Source organism: Erythrolamprus reginae, chromosome 1, assembly GCF_031021105.1.
Source record: "Erythrolamprus reginae isolate rEryReg1 chromosome 1, rEryReg1.hap1, whole genome shotgun sequence".
NCBI lineage: Eukaryota > Metazoa > Chordata > Lepidosauria > Squamata > Dipsadidae > Erythrolamprus > Erythrolamprus reginae.
Window position 1 is genome coordinate 135,890,979 of NC_091950.1, and position 19,488 is coordinate 135,910,466.

The window sequence follows — 19,488 nt, forward strand, 5'->3', positions numbered from 1 at the left end:
AAACTATAGTCAACTATTTGTTGAGATAATAGCACCAGGGCTGACAAAGTACAAAGAAAATTTTGCAATACTCTTATGAACACATATCAATACAATTGTGACTTGTTCTTAGAACTGCAATGAAAACTGTAAGAATGTAGGCTAAGATCTAGTGAAAAACCAAAGTTGAAACACATCAGATTTTATACTCAAACAATTATTATGACTATGCAGCCGCAGCACTAATCTCTTGCTGAATTCATCCTAACAAAGAGGAGTCTTACCTTCCCCTTTCTTTTGATGTATCTTGCTATTCAGTCTCCACTTCAATTCCTTTTCCTCACAAATGTTGAAGCACCACCCTGGACTCTTGTCTAACCTCTTCTCCTCTCCATATCTTTTCACAATTCTGGAAGGAGCCATAACTACCTTGAAATTTGCCTTTTTGTAATCAATAATGCTGTTTTCCTCACAAAAGCTCTCACCTCATCTGTTACTTCTATTGAAGTAAGATGTTTCCATCCAAATTAGAAATGAAGAATCTGCAGCTCCTCATTACCTTAATGAACTCTAACTAGAAAAAAAAGGCTCAGAACACCTAAAACTATATAAATCCCTGGAAAGATTTAAGGAAATTTGAGGGGGGGGGGATAGCAAATTATTGTCACTGATTATCATGTTTCTAAAGAAAAAAAATAAAAACATATCGGACTTACCTGCCAAAATGATTTTCGAAATATATATAAATCCATCTCAAATGCAGCTGTAAATATTATGATTGGTGTAAATAAATGAAGGAAAAGTACTGGATCTATATCGGCAATATTTTTCATAAAAGGCAACTGGCAATAAAAATGAGTAAAAGATATTGTAAGAATACTGTATAATGTAAGATTACTTTTAAATACTAGCTTCAAATATTGAATGAATGAATAATCTGCATATCGATTCATTAATAGTAACTTTGTGTTATAAATATTGGAGGATAAAGTTTGATGATAAAAAATGTGCCTTGGCAGAGCATGGAGCTGGGCTCAGGAAACCACACTATTTTCAATTTTTAAAAGTATTTTTTCAAAACCAGCCCTAAGCCTAAACTATAGCATATTTCTAAAGTCATTAAAAACATGATAGGATCCTGGTGCTTCCCTATAATTCTTCCCATTTGGAAGCATACTTTTACTACTGTTGAGAACTTAAATTATATTCAAAGTATTTCAGATGGTCACCTATATGCCAGGCAAACTGCAGATATTCTAAATAGAATTTCACTCATGTTAGACATAGAATTTACATCTTCACAATGAATAATGGCATAAAAAACAGAAGATGAAATGTAGTGTTGCAAAATTAAAATATTTATTATACCTTCAGGACCGTCTTCTGCAGCATGAATCCCAGTGTCCGATAAGGTCCCACAGAGTCGGCCTGCTCCGGGTCCCGTCGACTAAACAATGTTGTCTGGTGGGACCCAGGGGAAGAGCCTGCTCTGTGGCAGCCCCAGCCCTCTGGAATCAACTCCCCCCGGAGATTAGAACCACCCCCACCCTCCTTGCCTTTCGTAAGCTATTCAAAACCCACCTATGTCGCCAGGCATGGCATAACTGAGTTGCCCCTAGGCTATGCTAAGGCTATGGTAGAATTGTGTTTGGTCTGTCTGAGTTGTATGGTTTTAATAATGGGTTTTTAATGTGTTTTTTAATATATTGGATTTGTGACATTGTATTTTGTTGTGAGCTGCTCCGAGTCCTCGAAGAGGGGCGGTATACAAATCTAATCAATAATAATAATAATAATAATAATAATAATAATAACAACAACAACAACAACAACAACAACAACAACAACAATAGAATAATATTTCATTAAAAAATCAAATTGAAGCCATTTAAGATGGTTTCCCTCTCCCTCCCTCAGGAGGAATAGAAATATACAATTTGAATAGAGCATAATAAGTACTGTATGTTCTTTTCTCACAGAAATTGTTTTCTTGCAAATCATTATTTTAACAATACCTTGGACAGCATCCATTTGAACTTGTGTCCATCCCAACAAGAATTTAGTATGTCTGATTTTAATTTGGCAAATTAAAAATGATACACCCATTCTGTAATTTTGGGGTCACAGGATCCAGAGTAGGTTTTAATTTATTCCATGCTGATTCCTGAGCATTTCTCTTTAGACTCCAAAGGAGTACTGGGAGGGAGGGACCATTAATGGAGCAGGGACACTGTTGTAGCCAGGGCTAAAGTCTGTTTGTACTGACTCCTATAGTCTAGATGATTTAATAAATCTTATTCTGTTTTGATCACCATACAACTAACCCTTTGATTACTGTTAAAGCCAAAACATATACATCTTACATATAAGTAATTTCTTATTCATATTCAATTGTCATTTTGACTATATATTTAGAAATAATGATAATACCTCACTATTATTCCACAAATCATCCCACTACTGCATATTAATTCAGAGTTGATAACTAATACATAGGAAACTGGATAAATAGAAATGATTTCAACAGCACTTACGTTTATGTTAGGGGAGATACCCTAATTTATCAATCCCTAAAGACTCCTCCCCCATCAATACATATATTTCCTAATATATTCCGGTAAACTTTTGCAATTAATATTACTAAGATTGAAGAACATGTCTTATGAATTCTAAGACAAGTTATTAGTGTAGGAGAGGGGATGACCAAACACTCTTCACTGTAGCTTTGCAGAGCTTCTGGAAGTTGAGGAAGTTACCATACCAACTTCTTCTCCAAAGATCAACAGGAATAAGTGACAGATCAGATGATAAAGATGTACTAGCCAATCTATGTCCTAATATTTTTAAATAAATCTTATTCTCCCAAGGTATATTTTTTCATCAGATGGGAAATATTTTGTCCCTGTTATTCCAAGATAGTCGATTTACTGTATTTTTCAAAGATACACCAGAATATAAGACACAGTTTTGGGGGAGGAAAATAGAGAAAAGAATCTGCTTACCAAGTATTCATCTGGCTAGCATCCTTAGTCTGGTCAGCTTCAGCCCATTATTTTATCCCCTGATTAAGGGCTTTATTTTATTATTATTCTGAGAGAGTAACAATGAAAGAGCTTGAAAGCCAGTAAGAGCTGGGATCAACATTAGCACATGGAAAGAAACATTATGAGCAAGTAGAGCAATAGAAAAAACCTTGCAAAGATTTAGGGCTTGGAAAACATTTTTCTTTACAGAGATTAACAATGAAAGAGCTTGCAAGTGGGTAAGAACTGGGAACATTGTTAGCACCTGGTTAGGGCTGCAAAGAAACATTCCAAGCAAGTAAAACAATGAAAAAACCCAGGGTTTAAAAAACATTACTTGCAGAGAGTAACTATGAAAGAGGTTGGGTACATTAATAGCACCTGGTTAGGGCTTGAAAGAAACATTTGGAGCAAATAGAGAATGAAAAAAAATCAAACACAGGGTTTGGAAAAGATTCTTGGCAGAGTGTAAAAATGAAAGAGCTTGAAAGCCTGGTTAGGGCTGGAAAGAAACTTACTCAAAGCAAGTTAGAGTAATGGAAAAAACCCTGCAAAGACTTAGGGCTTGGAAAACATTATTCACAGAGAGTCACAATGAAAGAGCTTGGGTACATTAATAGCACCTGGTTAGGACTGGAAAGAAATATCTGGAGCAAGTAAATAATGGAAAAAAAACCCTACAAAGACAGGGTTTGGCAGAGAGTAACATCAAGCCGGCAAAAACTGGGAATATTGTTAGCACCTGGTTAGAGCTGGAAAGAAACATTTGGAGCAAATAGAGAATGGGGAAAAAATCAAAGACAGGGTTTGGAAAACATAATTGGCAGAGATTAGCAATGAAAGAGCTTGCAAGCTGCTAAAAGCTGGGAACAATTTTAGCACCTGGTTAGGGCTGGAAAGAAACTTAGAGCAAGTTAGAGTAATGAAATAAACCTTGCAAAAATTTAGGGCTTGGAAAACATTCTTCACAGAGAGGAACAATGAAAGAGCCTGCAAGGTAAGAGCTGGGAAAATCGTTAGCAGCTAGTTAGGGCCTGGAAAAAAAAGCTACATTCAGAGTATAAGACACACCCTATCTATCAGCCTCATTTAGGAAGGAAAAAGGTGTTTTATACACTGAAAAATACAGTAAATCTTTTAAATCTAAAGTTCCTATAATAAATAAAATTCAATAAAGTTAACCAATTGTACTGCACTTGGTTTCTTTAAATTAATTTCATTAAAACAGGGTTGAGACAGGTCTATGTCTTAAATCCATTGAACCCATAAAGATTCTAGAACAATAGATTCACAGGAATAGTTTCCAATATCTTCTGGGAGTAGGAACCCAATGGATTTGTTAGAAGGTGATTGAATTTCCTTGATCCTTTTGACATCCCAGCCTAATATAGATTAATCTACAATGCCTATTTATAAACTGTGATAAGATAATGAGCTGTTGTGGTTAGAGTGCAGAACTGCAGGCTACTTCTCCTGATCGCCACTGTCAGCAGTTTGGCAGATCGAATCTCACCAGGTTCAAAGTTGACTCAGCCTTCCATCCTTCCAAGGCGAGTAAAATGAGGACCCAAATTGTTGGGGCAATATACTGACTCTGTAAACCATTTAGAAAGTGCTGTAAAGCACTATGAAGTGGTATATAAGCCTAAATGTTATTGCTATTACTGTACTATATATTACCTGATTCTCTATACAGTATATTACTATTTTAATACTGTACCTGTTCTTTATAATAATGGGCTGTTATTCCAAGAATAAATCCAAACAGGAATATAATTACAAGAATAGGAATTTTTGTTTCCTTCAAAACAGTTCGTAATAAGGCTGAAAGAAAATATTACCATTAAATATGTAATTTTGTGCTGAATCCTAAGGCATTATCTCTGTTTTAAATGATAATAGCAATAATTCATATGCAGCATTCAAATAAATTTTAAGCTTTCTGAGCTAATTGAAGTAACAAACATGTAATTAGTGCAGTTAATATAAAAAAGTATTAATGTAGTCTAAGCTACAATGAAATAAAATAAAATAAGAGCAAAAGCAACGGTTTGGAAAAGTTTTTACTTTGTGCCCAATGAATCAGAAAGTCTTGTACAATAAAGATGCTATCACCAAAAGTAATCTCTTAAGTGTTTACCCATTTCAACTCACATGGCAATGGAAACTAATCTGATGATAATCTGAATATCATATTTAAAAATCAGTTACTTTGTTTCTGAATCAAGAATATTTTAAAGCTCTCTGAAATAGATTCAAAAAGAAACAGGGTGTATTGCAGTTGATTAGTATAACACCATAGATGAATTTTATCTTTAGAAATATTACTACAGAATCAAAGTATAAGTTACATATCTTATTTTTCTGTTTATAAAACCTCTATTTTTTTAAAAATCAAATTCATTTCTTTTTCTTATAGAATCATGATGCAGGACAGGAGATGAAGAAAAAATATTGTTCATGTTGTAAGCAAACTGCATTTCTACTTAGAAAGCTAAACTACTGCTCCCATGAGCTGAGGTGGCACAGTGGTTAGAGTGCAGTATGCAGGCTACTTCAGCTGAATGATAGCTGCAGTTCAGTGGTTCAAATCTCACCAGGCTCAAGGTTGATTCAGACTTCCATCCTTCCCAGGTCAGTAAAATGAATACCCAGGTTATTGGGGCCAATATGCCGATTCTGTAAACCACTTAGAAAAGTCTGTAAAGCACCATGAAGCAGCATATGTCTAAAGTGCTATTGTTATTGCTATTTTATATTTGTGAATAAATAACTATATTTGATATATTAAAATATAATAACTAGAACTAGCCTAGAAATAACTCAATAACTCAATTCTGTTCATGGCAAATAAAGAAAAAGGCTAATATGAAAATATGTAATAAAAATTATCAGAAATTTCTCAATACAGCAATAGCAGACAAGCAAAAATGCAAATTCACTTTTTAAAAAATAAGTATGAAAACAATATTTTCCTTTTTGCCATTTTTTCCCCTATGGCCATATTATTATAAGGCATATTCTTTGTCATAAGTCTTTGACTTATGACCTTAGTGGAGTCTGCCCATTACAGTCGCATGTTGCAACAGCCATTGTAAAGCACAGAATGCCTCATGGATGAAGACGGCCTTTGGAGGCCTAGCACAGGCCCATGCCGGCCCTGAGCTTCCCAATACTTCTCATACTCCAGTGTTCCTCTCCCTGTCCCTCAGAATCACTCCAGGCCTTGGCCTGCACCCAAGTCAACCATTCAGCCAAGCAACGGAACTTATAGCTGATAAGCAGAAGCTGGGTTATATATGTACATTGGGGGGGGGGGGGTTAGTGGTGTTCTACCCTAATTTCAAATAGTCACTAAATAACCTATTGTAAATTGAGGACTACAGGAACCTGCTGAGTCTTTCTCTTTAAAGGAGCCATTAAAAATCCATTGCTGGAATATTTGGTGTGCCATAATAGGATGAAGTCATGGTATAATTATTGTACATTTGACAAATTCTCCACATATGGAAGCACTTGAATTTACACACAATAAGGGCTGAATTCACACAATGAATCCTGAAATTCTGACAGATCAGATTCGGAACCGATCCTCAAGGAAAATAATTTATCCATCTGGTCACAAAGAGTCAACATTGCCTTAAGGAGAAACCCTCACATTCTACTACCTCTTACAATACTAGACAACACAGTATCAACAATAGAGACCTTCACATTTCTAGGTTCTCTCATATCTCAAGACGTAAAATTGTCACCTAACATTAAAAATGTCATCAAAAAAGCACAATCAAGAATGTTCTTTCTGTGCCAATTCAGGAAGCTCAAACTGCTGATACAATTCCACAGAAGAATCATTGAGTCTGTCATCTGCACCTCTATAGCTGTCTGGTTTGCTTCTGCAACCCAACAAGTCAGACACCAACTTCAGAGGATAAAAAACTGCAGAAAAAACCATTGCTGCCAACCTGCCTTCCATTGAGAAATTGTATACCATGTGAGTCAAAAGGAGGGTGATTAAAATATTAACTGACCCTCACATCCTGGGCATAAATTGTTTCAACTCCTACCTTCAAAATGACACTATAGAGCACTGCACACCAAGAGAACTAGACACTAGAACAGTTTTTTCCCCAAACACCATCACTCTGCTAAATTCCCTCAACACTGTCAAACTATTTACTAAGTCTGCACTACTATTACTACTAGGTTTTTTACTCATGATTCCTATCACGCATCTCCTCCCATTTATGACTGTATGACTGTAACTTGTTGTTTGTATCCTTAAGATTTTTATAATATTGTTTCCTGATTGCTTATTTGACTCTTATGAAAATCATACATGCACGAAAGACATATTCTTTGTATGTCCAATCACACTTGGCCAATAAAGAATTCTATTAATTTGGTCACAGTGTTGAAGAATGAAATGAGATTGGTTTGGCATGATTTGTTCTTATCAAAGCCATGTGGGCTATTTGTTATTACCTTGTTTGTTTCTAAGTGGTGGCAGATATTTCTTGATTATTTTTTCTATTATTTTCCCAGGTGTTGATGTTAAGCTGATTGGTCTGTAGTTACCTGAATCTGAGTTTTTTTGTCTTTTTTTGTAGATGGGGACCACGTCAGCTCATTTCTTCATGTAGTTCTCCTGTGTTCTAGGATTTTTGGAAGATGTGGTGCAGTGGTTCAGAAATGACATCTGCTAGTTCCTTTAGGACTCTCAAGTGTAGTCCATCTGGTCATAGTGATTTGTATCTGTTAAGTTCAGACAGGTAGTCTCTTACTGTATTTTTGCTTGTTGAATTTTGTTTTGACTGTTTTTTTAGTTGTGTTACTGATCTTCGGTTTCTTTTTGTGTGAAGGCTGATGCAAATAATGTTAAGTGGCTCTGCTTTGCCGTTGTTGTCTGTTACTTCTTTTCCGTCTTCTCTTTTTAGTAGACCAACTGTTTCCTTGATTTTTTTCTTGTTGTTTTTGTGTTGGAAGAAACATTTTTTTATTATGTTTGACTTTAGTTGTAAGTCTTTGTTCATTCTGGGCTTTTGCTGTTCTGATTTTTTCTTTGCAGATTCTGGCTATCTGTTGATACTCTGCCTTAGTTATGTATCCCTCTTTCCATTTTTTGTATTTATTTTTTTTCATTCAATTTGTCAATTGGGTCTTTGTGTAGCCATGCTGCTTTCTTTTTGGATTTCTTATTTGTTTTTTCCTTATTGGAATTGTGCTGTTCTGGGCTTTTATGATCATGTTTTTCAGAGTCTCCCAAGCTTCTTGTGTAGTTTTACCCTTTAAGACTTTCATCCAAGGAATATTTCCCAGGTTTTCTGAGTTTATTAAAATCAGCTATTCTAAAATTGGGGATATGGTGTTGTTGTGTTCAATTATTTGTGTTTACATTATGATGAATTTTAGTATGATATGGTCACTCTCACCCAATGTTCCTACAGTTTCAATTCCTTCTATCACTTCTTTTCTGTTTATGAGTATTAGGTTGAGTATGGTTGTTCCTCTAGTTCCCTCCTCCACTTTTTGGACAACAAAGTTGTCAGCAAGGCTGGTTAGGAATCTGTTTGATTTCTCACTTGGTGCAGAGCTAGTTTTCCAGTTGATATCTAGGTAATTAAAATCTCCCATTATTATTGCATTGTGTTTCGTACATATGTTTGTTAGCTGGTTGGTAAAAAGTCTGTCCATTGTTTCTGTTTGATTTGGTGGCCTATAGCAGTGATGGCGAACCTATGGCATGTGTGCCACAGGTGGCTTGCATAGCCGTATCTTTCAGCACACGAGTTTTTACCCTAGCTTAGATCTATTGCACATGTGCACGCTGTCTAGCTGATTTTTTGGCTCAAGTGGAGGCTCTGGGAGGGTGTTTATTAGCTGACGGAGGACCCCTGTGGGGCAGGGGAGGGCATTTTCACTCTCCAAAAAGCCCTAGGGAAGCCTCTGGAGCCTGAGGAGGCCGAAAAATGGGCCTACTGGGACCATATCTGGCCTCCAGTGGGCCCCCGGGGGACAGAGAAGCCATTTTTGCCCTCCTTAAACATTGAATTATGGGTGTGGGCACTTGTGCATGTGCAATAGTACATGCACATACGCTTTTGGCACCTGAGGGAAAAAAGGTTCACCGTCACTGGCCTATAGTATACTCCTATTTTTGTGTCATACTTTTTTTCCTTTTATGTTGACTCATATATATTCTAAGGGATTTTCTTCTTTAGTTACATGTAGCTCTGTAGCAACATAGTGGTCCTTTATATACAGTGCAACTCCACCTAATTTTTCTGTGATCTGGTTTTCTTGAAGTTTGCATTCTTTTATCTGTGTGTTCCAATCGTCTGTTTCATCCACCAGGCTTCTGTTATTCCAATTATGTCGTATTCATCTTCATACATTAATATTTCCAGCTCACCCTGTTTGTTCCTCAGACTTTGTGCGTTTGTGTAAAGGCATTTGAGTTCTTTGTGCCCGATTCTGGGTGTGCTTTCTGTGTCTCCTGATTGATGTTTGAGTTTGTCTTCTTTCTCATCCCTCTTTAATTCGTTATTTGCCTTGCTTACTAAGGATTCTTGCTTGGAGTTAGGTCTTGGGGATCCTGTAGTTTGGTCACCCTCCCCACTCAATTATAGTTTAAAGCCCTTCTGACAAGTTGGGCCAATCGTTTTCCAAGGACATTCTTCCCAGTCTTAGTGAGGTATAACCCATTCCTTGCTAAAAGCCCACCTTGGAGGTAGTACAATCCGTGGTCCAGGAATCCAAAGTTTTTTGGAGACACCAACCCTTTAACCAGTGGTTCACTTGTGGAATTTTTTGTTCCCTTGCCAGTTGTTGTCCTCTCATTGGTAATATAGACGAAAAAAACTACCCGTGCACCTATGTCTTTGACTTTCTTGCCCAGCTGGTCAGTCCCTCATTATTGTTTTCAAGTCCTTTTTGTGTCGTTTGCTCCTACATGGTGTAATAGTAGGGGGTAATAGTCTGTGGGTTTTATTATTTTGGTTAGTTTCTCAGCTATGTTGGTGATTTTAGCGCCAGGGAGGGAGTATACCTCTCTGGATTGATTGTCTGGTCTACAAATGGCGGGCTCGGTTCCTTTGAGGATTGAATCTCTTTTTTTTCTGGGTATAAATTTTTAATTGTTTTTCACACCTTGCAGGGATTCCAATTTACATACCTCAAATTAAAATATAATGCAATACAATATCAAATGCCAATTTCTTAGTCAAATTAATCAAATTTTTCAAATTATTCATCCAATTATTTTCTGGTACATATCATTCATCCTAGGCTACCTCCTTTCCAAATGCTATCATCCGGATTTTAGATAATGTTCTTCGCTTTCATTTATATTTAAAGTGCTATAGCTATCTAAATTTCTCTTGGCTGTTTCCTGTTTTTCTTAACTATGCCATCGTATCTCAGTCCCTTCTTAGAAAACACATTCCTACTTTCATTCTTTTTAAAAAACAAAAACCTCATTTTATCATAACTGCCCTTAACAATAGAAAATATCCAAATTTATGACTCTTTATTAAAAGCCCAGGAAAGAAAGAGAAAAAATAATAATAAACAAAGAATAAAAGAGAAAATAAAATAAAATAAAAAAGAGCGGAAAAGAATAGGAAAAGGAAAAATGTTATTCGTATCATATCTTAATCCATACATAGGAAGAAGGGTTGTTATTAAAAAATTTAAAATACATTCCCTACTCAATTCATTTATTCCACTTCTTTAATTGTATCAGTATGTCATTTCTACTTTAACAAATCAAAATAAATATAAATCGTTATTGCTCCATTTTTTATGCAAAATGTATCCTCCTTTTAAAAAAACAAAACAAAAAAACAAAGAACCAAAGTATTAATATTCTTCCCTAATCTAGATATTTTCCACTGCTGTTCTTAGTATGATAATCTTCCCTAATCTATAAACCCCGCTGCCAATCCCAGCATAATAATCTTCCCTAATCTATGTGTCACTGTCATATCAGTGCAATAATCTTCCCTATTCTAATTATTTTCACTGCTAAATGCAATGACATAATCTTTCCTAATCTATATATTTCCCTAATCTATATATTATCCCTAATTCTAAATGTCTTCCACTATCAAACTCAGTGATAATCTTCCCTAATCTATTGATTTTCTGTCTTTCCTATATAATGCCTAGTTATTATCCCATATTAATCCTACTCCTGTTTTTGTAATTCTCTTCCCTTTTCCTTTCCCCTTCCTCCCACTTTATTTATCACTATAAATTAAATAAAATTTTAAAAAGAAAGACAAAAAAGCGAAAAAGAAAAATTTAAAAAGTCATCCAAAGATAATCATAATAATAATCAAATATCTCATCTATGTTATGCGCAGTAATCAAAGCTATTTTCAATTTTTCATTTATAAGCCATTCAATTTTTTCCTCTTATATCATTCTTCCATTTTACACTTTATATCACTTGCTTGTATATTTGTTTATATATATAAGATCCCATAAGATTAAAATATTAAAAAATCCAATTCATTAAGAATACTCAATTTTTTTGGTAATTTATAACTTTGTAAGAGCAAAGTAAAGAAAAAAGAAAGTGCTAATATCTTTTATTAACTTTTAAATATTCTTACACGTATTTTAATTTTAATTTTCTTTAAAACATTTTAATTCTTAAAAGTATTTAATTTCAATTTATATTATTCAATGTAATTTCAGTCAGATCAGATGATCCAAATGTAATTTCAGTCAAATCAATCAGTCCAGTTAGGTCAAATCTATTCAAATCAGTTTAATTCAGTTCAAATAATTTCATCTTGAACATTATCTTCCTTCGGTTTAGCTGATCAGTCTTCCCACGGCAAGAATACTATCTTTAAATCTATGAGAAATGTAATTTCAGTCAAATCAATCAGTCCAATTAAATCGAATCAATTCAAATCAGTTAATTCAGTTCAAATAGTTTCGTCTTGAACGTTAACTTCCTTAAAGCATTGGCTGGTCATTCTTCTCTAGAGTTCTGTATCTAAACCAGTAGCGAACCGCTATATTTCCTCCGGCCACACAATGTCACTAGGTGATCAATTCTCCAAGTCTTCTCTATGTAGCTGTTCTGTGAATAGCATTAAATGACTCTTTGGCTGTTACTTCCTGTTGCTGTCTCTTCCTGTTTTATTCTGCCGTTGTTCTTTGTTTATAGAAGAAAGGAAAGATAAGAATTCTGAAACAAAAGTTAAAAATTCCAAATTCCAAAAGGCTAATTTCAAAGAAATCCAATTAGGTAGTTCAGAATAATCCAAATGATGGGCAATTTCACTATTTTAGAAGCTTTCACTGAAATGCCACATTGCTCAGTTAGCTGCCTTCTTCAATATCAGGCCATTTTAACTCTGTCCAGCAACCAAGCGAGAAACAAAGGTCTAAAATCCCATTCAGGCATTCTCTGCTTACCATCATAGACAGAAAAACTCTGACCCCTCTCTGCAAGTAAGTACTGTACCTCCAATTCTCTTTCCAGATGGAATCATTCGGCTATCCTCCTGGGGTTGGTAGCCTCTGCAGCTGTGTCGGAACAGGCATGGCTGCCTGGCCAGCTTCACCACAGCCGGTGCGAGACAAGCCAGTTCACCCAGTGGGGCATGTCGCCCCTGCCAGACCCCTGGCAGCGTCCCAAGCATCACTCTCCCTGCAGAAGAGATCCGGTCTGGTCCAAAAGGGACATTGCCCAGGAGAGAGGGAAATATCCCGGTGCTTCAGTCACGAGACCCCACCCCCAATGTCGAAGATTGAATCTCTTAGTACCAGTACTCTCCTTTATTTTTTGGCCTGGCATTGTTTGGGGAGTTTTTTTCTTTGTCATAGTGGCATTGGGTAGTGCTGCTTTGTTGAGGATTCTTTCTGGTGCTTCTTTTTCAGTTGCCTGTTCAATTTTCCTCTATTTGGGGTACATGGTATTGGTTGCTTATAGCCAATGGGGTTGGATCTGGGTGGGTTGGTTTTGACAGGTTATGTATTTCATTTGTGCTTTTTTCTGTGGGTGACATGTGTCCATCTGTTTTCTTCCTCCAAGTCGTCAGCTCTATTAGGAGTTGCTTGGTCATTTTTATGTGTTCAAAACTTGGTCAATATTCCTTGTGTGTCCATATTTGGTCAATAAAGAATTCAATTCTAATCTAATCTAATCTAGTTCTGTGTATTACCTGACTGCTTATTCTGCTACTTGGGATATAACAGTCCTAACAATGTCTCAAATACTTGCAGGCAATCTAAAATAAATGACTCTTACTAGATAGTTGCAGAAAATTTGTATTCTATGACCATTAAATGTTGTATCTAGTGTCTTTTTATGTACACTTAGAGGATATGCACCAATGACAATTTCCTTGGGAGTCCAATCACACTTGGCCAATAAAGAATACAGAATTCTATTATATTTAATGACACATAATAACTCTATCAACTGTGCTGAAAATCTATTTTTAAAACTGTTGTCTAGAAAATGAAGGCATCTGCTACATTAATTTTTTAAATAGTATGCTTATACACTATATTGCAATCATTAGTAAACTATTTTCTATATTTTTATTAATTTTGCTGAAATATGGAAATGCGGCATTCTTCAAGGGGAAAGTTGCATTTTATTTCTCTACAAATCAGGGCTTTTTACACTTTGCATGCTGTCACACTGAGTGATTACAATTACACACAGTGACTGTACTAACACTCTATGAATATTATCCTAATTACATATAAAGCTCCAAGCCTATTTCATTGGTGTAATGTACTACAAATAAGAGATTTCTGAAAAACTGACATCCAAAAGGCCAGACCATTCTAATACTAAGTTTCAGTGTTCTAAGAATTGCATTGTAAAATCATAATTTTCAAAATGTTAACATCAATTTTAATAGAAAGGCAATATAATTTAGTTGACAATTGTAAAGAGATTCATGTGTCACAAAAGCTAACTCTACATTAAACTGTTCCACTAAAGCAATAAATTGCTATGTTAACCACATCATTTATATTCCATCTTTCTTTCGAGTAATAAAAGACAACACATGTGGTTCTCTTTATCTCTTTTGGTCATCCTAAGAGGTGGCAAATTTTTCCTACTGATTCTGTGGGTATAGCTTGGTGGTCATATGACCAAGTGGGCATGGCCAACTTGTAAAATGTAGTGAAACTCACTTAACAATGCTCTTGCTTAGCAACCAAATTGCTGTGCTTAATTGTGGTCATTAGTTTTCTTTCTTTCTTTCCTTCTTTCTTTATTTTTCTTTCTTTCCTGTCTCTCTCTCTCCCTCCCTTTCCTTCTCTTTCTTTGTCTCTCTCTCTCCCCACTTCCTCTTCCTCTCTCTCTCCCTCTGTCTCTCTCTCTCTCACACACACACATACACACACACATCCCTGATCTGGGCACGTAGATGGAACCCTTCCAGGGAGTTCTCCCAGGCAGACGCACCTGGCAGCAGTGGTGGCGGTTGGGGCAGAGCATGCCCGGGTTCTCCACCATCCTGAAATTGCGCCATGCCAGGGAGTTTTACTGCACAGCTGTGGTGTCACTACCACCACCACCACCAGCAGAGCACACCCTGCCTTTCGTCATGGTCTGTGGGGAGCAGGACCAGAAGCAAAAGGGAAGGCAAGTGGGTGGCAGTCAGCCAAAGGCCCTGTGGAAGCCAAGCGCAGAAGACCCAAAAGGTGAAACTTACCTTGTTCTGCAGAGGCTGAGCATAGCGAGTCTCCCCCCCACCCGCTGCTAGCGTCAGCTTACCTTCTAGACCCTAAGCCAGCATATTCAGCATGCCCATCATCCCAACAGACCCAACGCATTGGTAAGGCTAACGGCGGCAGCCCAGGACATCAGGCTGACACTGCTCTCCCAAAGCACCAACACCACCTCTGCTGCCCCTCTTAGCCCCCAAACAGTGGCTGTGTCTTCACAAAGGGCCACCCAAACAGTCACTGACTGGATTGGGCTGGACACCGACCTTAAGACAAGCAGGTGTCGGGGACAACCAGGAAGACTGTGTGGAAGGCAAGCGAGCATGGCAAGACTGCGGGGAAGGGAATAGGCTAGCTCCCTTCCCATGGCCCAACATGCTTATCTGCCTTAGCAAACTGGCCATGGGAACACCAAGAAGGCTGCGTGGAATGTCAGGGCTGCAGGCCATAGGGAATGGAGTAGAGAAGGCAGCCTAGGACGGTGGGAGGGGAAAGGGGCAGCTAAGTAGACTGCAACTTTACAGGCTTACCTGTTAGGCAGATCAGGGGCACAGCGCTTCAGGCAGGCAAGCTACAGAGCAGAGACTGGGTGGGGCAGTGACCAGGAGACTGGTTCGGGAGCATGGCCAGCCAGTGGTCGCTACCAGTTTGGCAACCCATGCTACATGTCTCCTATCAGTTCTCTCGAACTGTTCCAAACCAGTAACATTTTACCCCTGAAGCTAATGATAAAATATGCATGATGGCATTGTGCAATTACATCAGGACACTAGAGATGGCATTACATGATTGTCACCTTGTGCAAAGTTTCGTTTTATTCCAATTTTCTACAGAATTTACTAACCCCTACATTTATCATAACTAATGCTAATGAATGCTAATGAATAATGACAGTGACTAATCCAAGACCCTATAGATGGCATGATAGTCTATGATGGCAAAAAAGAAAGAACATGATAATAACATTTACAATTAGCAAATCTTATTAAAAGACATATGAGACTAACACAATTCAGCCAGAGAGTGCTGAAGTTACTTATACTGTATATCAAAAGTTACAGGCAATCACAAATGATCTTAATAAACATATTGGGTTTTAATACATTACAATTATTAATTCATAAATAATGTGTCTGACGTGCAACCTACATTCTCCATAACCCACCCACATTTAAATCCTAGATAAATTCAGGCACTCTGTACATCTAATGAAATGAGCTGCAGTCCACAAAAATATATCCTTTTAATTAAATGTTTTAGTTGGAAAAGGTGCTAGGGACACTTGATGTTTCAACTAATCCAAGGATACCCAGCTTAGTAGTAGTTTGTACATAGCTCTCCCCCCATTTCTAACACAATGTTTACCTTATTACTGACATTTAGGCAAAGAATATGAGGCAGGAGCAAAACAAGGGAGGAAAACCATGTTTTCTGCATTTAAATTGTTAACAATCTGTATAACACAATATGGTAGTTACTGTTTGAAAATAAAAAATGAATCCACACATTTATGAAATAGATTATAAAATTTAAGAAGGCAATTCAGAGTACTTAAGCAGGAATGCAAAACTGATAGGTATATTATGCAAACATCAGGAAAAATATATGCATTCAAAAACACTTCCTTCAAAGGATTTGAATAGACACAAAAGCTGCAGAGACGCAGGAATGAGGGAGGTTTATTACCCATCTTTTTCCTACAGATTATGACTATGTGCTAAATGTAGTCTGAAACCAATTTTTATGGTATTAAATTGCAATGTTTGATTATTAACTTTTTATTTTAATTCAGAGGTCTTCAAACTTGGCAACTTTAAGACTTGTAGACTTCAACTCCAAAATTCTCCAGCCAGCATAGCTGTTTGGAGAATTCTGGGAGTTGAAGTCCACAAGTTGCCAAGTTTGGGGACCCCTGCTTTAATTCAATGCAGTTAGTCCTTAACTCATAACCATTCATTTAGCGACTGTTCAAAGTTACACTGGCAGTCAAAAAAGTGACAACTATCACAGCAGTCACATGATCAGGTGATCAAGATTTGAGCACTTGGCCACCAGCATGCATTTAAGACAGTTGCAGTATCCTGGAATCCTATGATCACCATTTTCTCCCATCCCAACTGGCTTCTGTAAAGTGGGGGGTGGCAGATTTATTTAATTGCAGTGATTTGCTTAGCAACTATGGCAAAAAAGATTGTAAAATTGAGCATAACTTCCTAACAATTCCTTTGCTTAGCAATCAAAATTCTAACCTCAATTGTGTTTATAACTCAAGGACTACCTATATAGCCTAGTCCAAGTGGCTGAAAATTCCACCTTCAAAAGAGAAGCATTAATATCCAGATACTCACAACTTTATGTAAATATATCCAATGTATATAATTTATGCTTCTGTGCATCACAAGAATCCAGAAAATCAGATTGAATAAACCACATGAATATGCTTTGCAAACTACATGCTCTCATCCGCAGTGGTTCTCAACCTTCCTAATGCTGCAACCTTTAATACAGTTCCTCATGTTGTGGTGACCACCAGCCATATGTCTAGCACCAATTCTCCTAATAGAGCTCTAATCTGATTGGCAGGAAGGTCAGACGAATACCCCCCACTATAAACGCCTGATTGGTTGGATTGTAAAAATATGTTCCAAGGTACCAGAATAAAAGCTTTAGTTCCTAACACCATTGGGAAATTTGTCTTTTCCCATGTTCTTAGGCAGCCCTTGCGAAATGGTCATTCGACCCCCAAAGGGATCCTGACTCTCAGGTTGAGAACCACTGAACTATAGAATTTAATTCTCTAACATTTCCCCAACAAAAGTCATCTCCTGCTGAATTTCAAATTTTTGGCATCCAGTGAAAACTTTATAATTAATCCATTTAGGATATTTTAATTATTTTGTTTTCTTTGTTAATTTGTTACATATATTTTTTTATATTTCTTATTGGAATTTGGACATACTGCTATTTTATTTATTCAATGTATAGTCACCTCTGCCTATAAATTTGATAATTTGCAAACTGCTCAAAGAGCTTTTTGCATTTTGGAAAAAAACTGTTTAAAATAAAATAGACAGATGGGTGTACAACCCAGCCGTTCAATTACATTGTGATATAATACTAAACAAGTTTTTTTTTGTTTCAGACTGCATTTAGGGCAACACCTCCACATTAGAAATCTAAAATAGTACATCCACCTACTAGAAAACTGAATTGGCATACTGTATCCCATGAAGCCTTCATTCGGCTCATTTGATTTTGCCCAATGCAAAATCTGAGTGTTGCAATTTCTAAATATCTGAAGACATTTTGCGTGACTACTAATGTGTTTAATAAGTAACCCATATTGTAACAATGTACATGCAAGCTAAAGATTCAGTTATTGCTTTTTTAGGATCCGGAGCGCTCAAGGCTATTTAAAGGCTATTTCTGGGCGCTTCGTCAAGAGCTAAGAGAAGACCTCCGACTTCCCTACCTCCCATGGCGCAGCTCGCACACATTATCAACAGAATTATCGGTCTGTCCTTAGGGATGATGTGATATTTGTCATGATACTTGTCGTCCAAGTTACTTCCTTGGCGCGGAGAAATAACGCCTGCAATGGCGCCGGTGGCAGCAAGGCTCAAGTTTGAGAAAGTCATGTTACCCACTTCACACCCTCAACAAAGCGGGAGGTTCAGACGAGGCTAGAGTTTGCCTTTCCCGCCAAATTACGACTTCAGAAATCCGGGAACCTCCTTATCGCGCACACGCTACCACTCTCTCCCTCTTTCCCCCACCCTCAGCTATCGCTTTTCAAGAGCTTCCTCCCAGCGGGAGAACCGTTGGAGTGACGCCAGTAGGGTGGGGGGCGGAGTAGTACGTGTTGCCGCAAATGTTCCGAGTCCGCGAACGGTCTCTCGGCGTCTCCGTGGAGCAAGCGCGCGACCAGCCGTTGGCGTTTCCAACTCTGCGCCAGCACGTGGTTCGTCGACCGCGAAGAGCCGGAAGGCGGGAGAAGCGCCTTGCTCTGAGAGTTAAGGTGGATTTGTGAATGGCGTCCGTCTTCTTAAGCGCGGCACACAAAAGGCATTTTGCGAGCCGTGTACTTACAGTACTGAAAATGGGCTGCCAGCTGCTCACGTTGTTTTGGATAATTTAGAAATACGTCTGTCAGCCCCACTTCTGGTATTTTGGCGCTTTGTGATAAACAGTGGATATCAATTAGTGATATATTTGCTAGCGAGTTTTCCAAGGAGCAGCATTGTAACAAATATACTGCTCAAAAATAAATAAATAAAGTGGACACTTAAACAACAGAATATAACTCCAAGTAAATCAAACATCTGTGAAATCAAACTGTCCACTTAGGAAGCAACACTGATTGACAATCAATTTCATTTTGTTAGCACATTCAAATTTGTACAGAACAATGTATTCAATGAGAATATTCATTCAGATCTAGGATCTAGTCTTCGGAGAGGGGCGGCATACAAATCTAATAAACTAGAACTATTTGAGAGTTCCCTTCCCTCCGGAGAGGGGTGGCATACAAGTCTAATAAATAGTTGTTGTTGTTGTTGTTGTTGTTGTTGTTGTTATTTATTTTGCAAAAGATGGAAATACTCGCTTAAATATTAAGTTTCAAAATGTTAATGTTTCCATTTATAGAAATTGTATCCTATAGAGATTCAGCTCAGTGGAGTGCATTGATGTGGGTTGAAAACAGTTGCAACTAAATAGCAATACCTCATGTACAAAATTAAGATCTAGATTACACTGTGTTGGATGACAAATT

At 37.3% G+C, this 19,488-nt stretch overlaps 1 protein-coding gene across 1 annotated transcript in view; it reads right to left on the reverse strand.

Moving 5' to 3' along the window:
• LOC139158437 (solute carrier family 9 member C1-like) overlaps positions 1–18,511 on the reverse strand; it is a 186,295-nt gene extending 167,784 nt beyond the window's left edge. The window contains exons 1-3 of the mRNA XM_070735749.1: positions 18,187–18,511; positions 4,723–4,826; positions 696–821 (exon numbers count right to left, since the gene is read on the reverse strand). Coding sequence (XP_070591850.1) covers positions 696–821; positions 4,723–4,826; positions 18,187–18,352 — 396 coding nt within the window. The 5' untranslated portion in view covers positions 18,353–18,511. The remainder of the gene's footprint in view (positions 1–695; positions 822–4,722; positions 4,827–18,186) is intronic.
• Positions 18,512–19,488: the final 977 nt, after the last annotated feature.